This window comes from Pinus tabuliformis, chromosome 6 (genome assembly GCF_031772625.1).
Source record: "Pinus tabuliformis cultivar Carrire ecotype Pingquan chromosome 6, CPIR1, whole genome shotgun sequence".
NCBI lineage: Eukaryota > Viridiplantae > Streptophyta > Pinopsida > Pinales > Pinaceae > Pinus > Pinus tabuliformis.
In genome coordinates this window covers 2065281712-2065290582 of record NC_142292.1, presented here as the reverse complement: position 1 = coordinate 2065290582, position 8871 = coordinate 2065281712, and the positions used below count along the sequence as shown (strand labels likewise).

General features: G+C 34.6%; 1 protein-coding gene across 1 annotated transcript; it reads left to right on the top strand.

Annotated features, from left to right (window-relative positions):
• Window positions 1–823: 823 nt before the first annotated feature.
• LOC149267509 (protein SRC2-like) lies at window positions 824–1165 on the top strand. Its single transcript, XM_089412281.1, has one exon. The coding sequence runs from the start codon at window positions 824–826 to the stop codon at window positions 1163–1165; it is 342 nt and encodes a 113-aa protein (XP_089268407.1).
• The last annotated feature ends 7706 nt before the right edge of the window (window positions 1166–8871 follow it).

The following is an 8871-nucleotide window of genomic DNA, read 5'->3' as shown; positions in this document are numbered from 1 at the left end:
CCATCGTCTGCAACAAAAGGCAGAAAGGAAGGATTACTAACTCGATCTCCAAGGTCGAGGGTTCTGGAAATCGTGCATGCATTACGTACAACCATCGTCTGGAACAAAAGGCAGAAAGGAAGGATTACTAACTCGATCTCCATGGTCGAGGGTTCTGGAAATCGTGCATGCATTACAGAACACAAATTAAATATACCTCACCACTCTGCCAGGTAAATTCACTCTCTGTTTGCTCATGTTTCGTTCATTCATTCGTTATAGGGGATATATTCATTGTATATTTCATTAATAAATACCGAAAAGCGAGTTTTAATGCAAAATATATCAATGATTATATATTTGCAGTCTTCCGATCGATTAGAGACTTCTACAAATCTTGCATTAAAGAACATAAAAATAAAGACACCTGACCGTTTGTGCTAGGTAAATCCACTCTCCAATGTTTCATTCCTTCTAGACTGTATATTCATTGTATATATTTTTAATCAATACCCAAATTTTGGTATATTATTAATTAATACCCAAAAACGCCGTTTAAAGAAGACAGTAAGGATTACGAACTCGATCTCTAAGCTCGAACAGAGAAATAAATAAATATACCTCACCACTCAGCCAGGTAACTTTACGATCTGCTTGTTCATGTTTCATTAGTTACAGGGGATATATTCATTGTATATATCATTTATCAATATTCATAGAGAATTGGGATTAATTGAAAATATATGAATGATTATATTTCAATCGTCTTAGATTTCAGAAGATTTCATGCATGGTGTTCTTCTGTAATTTCAATCAGCGTGATCTCTAAATATTCATTCACATCATGGCGGAAGCTTACACACAGCTGGAGCTTAACATCATCTCGGCTCAAGATCTCAAGGAGATGCATCCTTTTGGCATGAAGGAGATGCAGACCTACTGTGTTGTCTGGATCAATTTTGAGAAAAAAGTGACGACACAAATTAACAGAACAGGTGGCGCAAACCCTACCTGGAACGACAAGGTCATTTTCAGAGTGGAAGAGCGTTTGCTGCGCAGTGAAACCTCTGCTGTGATGGTGGAGATATACTGCGTGGGTGGCCTCAGGGACAGGCTTGTAGGCACTGTGAGGGTCTTCCTTTCCAGTTTCCTCAAGGACTACGGGAGCCCAGATTCCAGCGGATGAGCTTCTCGGCACAGCAGGTCCGTCGTCCTTCTGGACGCGCCCCCTCAGGCATTCTCACCTTGGCATCATGATTCTTGATGGGGTGGATCTTCACAGAATGAACAGATTCAACCCTGCAACTGATGGGGCTGTGGATTTCAGAGCTTGGCATCATGATTCTTGATGGGGTGGATCTTCACAGAATGAACAGATTCAACCCTGCAACTGATGGGGCTGTGGATTTCAGAGATTTGACCAGGAATCATGTCCAACCCAGGCCGTCATTTGTTAAAAAATTAGTGTCCATTAAAACTAATAATGTTTTTTATGCCCGAGAACAGCAAGCTCGCTGTCAAGGCTTCAACAATCTCGCAGGCAAGGAAGAGGGCAGAGATCAAGAAAAGCAGAAAGATGTTGATGAGATGGTTGAGAAAAAGGAGAAGAAGAAGCCTGTTGGCTGCTATCCTATTCTCATGGCTCCAAAATTGAAAAGGAATAAGGTTGGATTGAGGAATGGGTCTGCGAAAATTCATGTCAGTCCATCTGACAGTAACCTCTGTGCCAAGGGCGATCAAGATCCTGCTCTGGTTAATCAGGATGAGATGGTTGATAAAATGGAGAAGAAGAAACCTGTTGGCTTCTATCAGATTCTCATGGCTCCAAAATTGAAAAGGAATAAGGTTGGATTGAGGAATGGGGCTGCAAAATTTCATCGCAGTCCATCAGACAGTAACCTGTCTGCCAACGAAAATCAAGATCCCGCTCCGGTTAAGCGAGATCCAAATTATAATTTGTATTATCATCAATAATATTATTGTTCAAGAATACATTGGTTTTCTCATTCTGTTATTATGTTTACCGACATATTGAGATTTTCTTGCATAGCATGCATACGTATTTCTGTCGATTGCCTATCATGGTGGTAGCCGTTACTGAGTTAATATAATAGAATCTGTTGGCTTTGAATTTTTGGATTAGTGAATGTTTAGTGAAACTATTGATTTCCATCAATGCCATTATGGAAATGATCCTCTCCTCAATTCGGCCACGTATCGCTGATAGCAACTCACACACGGTGTCTCCCTTTTTTTCTTAGCGGCTCTTTGGTTTGTATCGCTGATAGGACAACTCACACATGGTGTCTCCTTTTTTTTCTTAGACCAACACGATAGGAATTTAATGTGAGCATACTTTAAACTGGCAAAATAAGCACAAGCAACTTCCATATTTCTTGCTCTATCCCCCCTTCCTTGACAAGTACGACACTCAACCCATGTTGACGCAGAAACTCGACCCTTCCAGCTGCCAGAATCATTTTGACTCTAATCTCTTGACATTACAACTCTTGTACACTCTTCTGGTAAATGTTTCTAGAATCTCCTACTTCCTCCAACCTTCTAGAATCTCCCCGTAACAGTAATGTTGAAGTTGGTAAAAAAATTTGTGCGGTGCCAACCAAACTTAATAAAATCGAAAATTAGAAAAGGCCAGTCCGTCAAGACAACAAATTTTTCTAGGTATTACATTTCCACTTCTGGTATCTTTGGAAAGTTAGCAAATGCTCATGTGAATATAAGCAATAAACTCGCTGAATTGGGTCCTCTCTTGGGCCAAAGTCACTTGCAAATCCTGAAGGCAGAGCACTCCAAATAACCAAAATCTGAAATATTTGAGGACGTTAAATCCTGTAGGTTTGCAACAGAGTTGGCCAACATCCTTGTCTCACTCAATAATTTCTGAGTTGGCCAACATCTTTGTCTTTATCAATAATTTCTCATCTGAATGAATACACACAATCAATTCAGTGTCACCCTTGCTATTCTCGAATGCTTCTATCACATTTCAACTCATCGTGATGCCAATTCAACTCATCGTTATTACTCTTGGCATGGATATTATTCATACCACCTTGAAAAATTACAAAGCTTATATTTTTAAAAAAATTACAACAGCAGCATCACATTTAATCCTTTCTAAAATAGATATGATGCGTATATGTTTTAATAATTACAACGGAATTATCAAGATTTAATCCTTCTATAATACAATATTATACTAAGATTTTTACTGCTGCTTTTCTATAAATAAAAGGATATGAAGTTTATAGTGTTTAAATCACTGGCAACCGAATCATCAAGATTAAATTTAATTTTTCTATAATAAATACTAAGGTTTTATTGTTTAATTTTTAATAGGTTTTTTATTGTTAATTTTTTAATATAATAAAAAGTTGATAGCGAAAATTTAATCAAAGTAAATGTTTAAAAAATTACACATTTTTATCTTAATAAATTTCAACGTAAAAATATTAATATATTTCAATTTCATTGTAAAAAATATTATTAATGAATTAAGGCTTTTTATTTTATTATAAAATTATTTCACTTTGTTAAATATTAAAACATTCTATTTATGGCAATATATTTTTATAATCAATAGATGATGATCATGAAAATGAAGTGATCGGAGGCAATTTACATGTGCTTGAAGAAAGGACATACATAGGCACCTAGAGGTTTTAGTTGTAGCAATGTAATCATTGATTCCTCCAAGCGCGCGCCCACACACACACAAATATATATATATATATATATATATATATAAATATATATATAAAATATATAAATATATATAATATAATATATAGGAATCAACGATTGATTTGGTCTTATAGTGACATGAGAGTCGATTCCAACTGTTGCCATTGTAAATCATGTGGAATTTTCAGTGTTGGGTTCGGAGCAATTTCCTCGTACAACAGGAAGAAGTTTATCTATGGCGTTCAAGAGATGTATCCAACTGTGATCTACTGTGATAATCATTGTTGCATTAATCTCTCTAAGAATCTTGTATTTCATGATGGATCCAAGCATATAGATATTTGGTAAATTTGGTATCATCATTTACGATATTGCATGTAGAGGAAGATAATGTTGCTACAATACATTCCAACAGAGGAACAAGTTGTTGACATCTTGACAAAGTATTTGTCAAGAGGGAAGTTTGAGTTCCACTGGTGCAGGAAGGGGCAATTGATAATCCCTTTCTTGCTAAGAGGATTGTGATAAGTGTAGCAAGAAAGTCTCAATTTGACATTTCCTCGGTCAAATTGAGAAAATTCCAATTTCCACATCAACAGACAACTTGGAAGCAGTTAAATGAGATGACATGGTTCTTTTCTCCTCAATTAGCTCAGTAGATTTGAGTTAGAGGGCTTGAAGTTCAATTATGCATGTGTGATTGCTAACTTGTAGCAATCCATGTCAGTTATTTCCAGTATTATTCAATTAAACTAATTTAACTGTTGATAGAACTAGTTGAGTTCAGTTGGGTAGTGGACAATAGTCTAACTCAATGATCATCTAATTAACTAATCAATCAACCAAAAATAGTTGTGCATATAGAGAATTTGAGTTCCCTAGTTATGGTTGTGATTCCAAGGGAGTGTAACATCAATTGTAGACTAGTCTTGAGTGTATAGGTGTTGCATGCAGTGGGAGTATCAACTTTGGGAATTGCACAATCAATTGGAGAAAAATTCCTAAAATAAGGCCTAATTCCTCAGGATTTTGCAAGTAAATAGGGGCTCAAGTGAGGTACGAATTGGCTAAGTCTAGGTCAGAGCTTCTCATCGACCATAGAGATAGGTTATTCACTTGCAGGTTGAGCTCAAAGTGAGTTAGAAATTTTATACATTCTCTATTCATATGATTAATGCAAGTAGGATTAAGGGGTTTTTACCATCTAGTTTCCCCTAGATAAATTGTGTGCTTGTGTATGTGATTGATGCATGTTTGTGATTGTTTTTCTAAATTGTGAAATTAATTTCCACATATTAGTAGAGTAGAATTGTGTCTCCTAATTTTATATTAACTTTCTTGAGAAATTGCAATTTCTATCACCATATTTATACACATTGGCTACTAGTAGAAAGTATAACATCAACCATCAAGGCCTTCATCTCTATTCAATCCTGGCACACATTTGGGCCCCTCCAAACCTTTAGGCCCCAAACTAACTCAGACAACCCTAACCTACTTTGTTCAACTTGCCCTCATTTAGCCCCCCTGAACCCCTCACGGCTCTGAACTAGTTCAACCACGTTGATATACTTTGTTTGACCTAGCCCACATCCACTCAAAAATTCTTGTGCACATACATGACATAAGCCCTCGGCCCTCCATTCATTTTGGGTAGCAATTAAATTAAAACAATGAAAGAATATATATATATATATATATATATATATATATATATATATATATATATATATATTCCCACATTGGTTAATCAGTGGTCATAATGCAGTGAGGTAATTGAAAATGTGGATTCAATATATGGGCTCCTCTCTATTACATCAATAAGGGGGAGAGGGGGAGGTGTTCCGTTATCCTGATTTCCCCACATGGTTTTGCCCTGCTAATCTAACGATGCTCAATTATTATCTCGATCTGATGAAACCTGGGGTGGTCCGCAATCATAGTTTAACCCCACCCTAACATAGTTTCCCACTTCCTTGCAACATTGCTACATCTGCTCCATGGTGTAATTCCACCCTATGTTTTGTGGCTTGTGTCCCTACCTTTTGACTTTATTTCGTCAATGCAAATATGGCTAGATGGAAAAATGAATGTGATAAAATTCAATATGGAAATGATCCTCTCGGCAATATGGTGTCACTCTTTGTTTACATCCGTGATATAACAACTCACACATGGTGTATCCCTTCTTTTCTCAAACAACACCATAGAATTTAATGTGAGCATATTTTAAACTACCAAAATAAGCACGAGGAGCTTCCATATTTCTTGCTCTATCCTCTTATTGACACATACAACACTCAATCAATGTTGATGCAAAAACTCAACCCTTCGAGCTACCATAATCATTTTCTAATCTCTTTATATTACAACTATTGTACACTCTTATGGTAAATGTTACTAGAATCTCTTAGCTCCCCCAAGCTTCTAGAATCTTCCTGAATAGTAATGTTCAATTATGTAAAAACTTATGCATGGTGCCATCCAAAATTAAGAAAATAAAAAGTTAAAGAAGGAAAACGCCGCCAAGAGAAAAAGTTTTTCTAAGTATTCCTTTTCTTCTTTTGGTATCTTTAGAAAATTACCAAACCACATGCAACTATAAGAAATAGACACTTTGAATTAGGTCATGAGGAGATGGAAATATCGAGAAGCCTAACTGAAACACGTTGCAAAGAAGAATTAGTGTCATTGTCAGTGAACTTTCACCGATGAATGGCCATTTATAAAATTAGCATTTTTTTTTTCGTTTTAAAATGATTTGGCATATGACTTGGATATTTTTTATTGTTCAATCTACCATTAATAATTAAATAAATTTTTTTGAGAATCATATTGTTGAATTATGTTATGCTCTGATGGGGACTAATAAAAATATATCACTTTTTCTGATCTCTGACATAATGTATTTGAGAAACCCATGTACGTGGTGAAACTAGCCAACCCAGCAAAATCAATGACCAATGTTAATGATTTGATATTTTATTTGCTTCATCGCATCTCTATTTTTTTTATATTCCTCCACATTACATGCCAACATGCCTTTGCTTTCATTTTGACTCGGTCACATTCCACCATATTGCTTGTTAATAATTGTTCCCATGAAAATGACAAAAAAAAAATCATTGTGATTATTGTTGGCGATGTCATGCCTTCCTATGTTGTTATGCCATCTTCTCCCCATAAGTCAAATGGTAAGCACATTTTGTATACAAATGTTTTTGGCTCTGTATTGTAATGTAGTAAGCACAAAGTTTGATATTTTTGTCAATCTTGATTTCTCATCTATTCAGAGTGGGGGACACACTATTTTAGACTAAAAATTTAAGATGTTATTCCTGAATTTAAAAAAGTATTTTTGTAGTGTGTGTTTGGAAAAAAAACTTTAATTTAATGTTGAAGTTTACTTGGTCTTTAACCAAATTTTTCTTCTTTAAAACGAGAATAAAATCCATGCATACCCTCTCCTCCCCTGGTTATTTAAATACCTGGGTAGAGCACTAGCAATGCGAGGCATAACAGTGTCATTGTTAGTGTCAAGTCACAACACTCACCAATGGAATGATAATTTACAAAAATAGTCATTTTTTAATTTAAAATGATTTGTTAGGTACTGACAAATAAGAAAATAAAATGTACTCCTCCACCAAGGCTATTATGGCCAAAATAAGTAACTAGGCAACTAGAAAATGAGAAATTATTTTTTCGAAAATTGTAAAATTGTTTTAGTAGTTGAAGAGAAAGCTTAGAAAAAAACACAAAAAAATAACTTGATTATCTACATGAAAATATTTGAAATTAATAGAGGGTCATTGACCTTTAACCATGAGGCAAAATATATTCACTGAAATAATAAATTCTTTAATTTAGAATATTATTAACTTGTTCACCTAGGTTGAGCATAAAGCGATCATCCGTCTTCGATATTTTCCTATTCTCTAGTCGAGGTGGAATAAGTATACGTTGTAGGTACGCTAATGAAAAATGCTTTCTTTAAAATCATTCTCTCCCTTTTAAACAGTTCTTTCACTAAGTTTGTCTTTCAAAATGTTTAAAATAGTTGGAAATAGGGTCAAGTCCCCATAAATGAGCGAAGCCATACGTAATCCATTTTTACATAATAACTCTCTTATGATCCATTAAGCCTTCAACTTCATAATTTTATGTATTCTATGCACAAAAAATTAAAATGACAATTCAACTTAAATATAATTTGTAATACTACAATTTATTTATAATTTAAAGTTTCCATAATTGCTTTGACATTAATCCAATTCAATGTAATATTAATGACATAATCTCATAGACCTTTTCACACAACCTAAATAAAATAAAAACAAAAGAACTTGTTAGGCATTAAACCTTGCACTACTTAACTTTTACGTATAATCTATGAAAATATACATTTTTTAATAAATTATATATTAATTTGTGAAATATTAATTGTCAATTCATTCAAAATATATATATTAATGGTTAAAAGATCAATTGCCATTCATTCAAAAAGTTCTTAAATTTTTGATGCTATTAATCCTTTGTGGTTGCTATATGTTACTCAGCAATTTGTTCCATGTCCATTATTTTAGGAGAGGTGGGAGAGAAGGAACACAATCTTGCTATAATGTGTATGCATTTGGAACACATATTGATCCACCTTTTCAAATACATGTTGTTCATTTGGTTATATGCATGTTTATTTGTTTCAATTGACATTACACCACATGTTTATTATTTCAATTGAAATTGCATGTATCTGGACAACATTCCACCCTTGAGTTACCACCACTTCCTGCATATACTTATCCAAGTCAAGGTTCAACTCACGCTCTGAAGAAGTACATAAGAAAAATCTATGGTATTTTACTCACAAACATAATTTTTCTGGTGACGAAGGATACTATAATTCATCCAAGTAACTAGGATACGAATAAAGGCAAATAATCTAACCAATAATTATTCCCATATTATTGCACAAGTTCTTCCATTTTGGTGGGTGGAGGAATAAGTGGATGAGGAAATTTGAGTGTAGCCTTCCCATGCATCTTTGTAAGTGGGTGGAGGAGTAAATGAGAAATTAATCCACTACCAAAGTGGTAAAAAAAGGGAGGGTCCATGCCACTTTGTTTCTTAATCAATTAATCTGGTGCATTGAGAATCCTAGAATGCCTACTAATGTTGCCTACATGA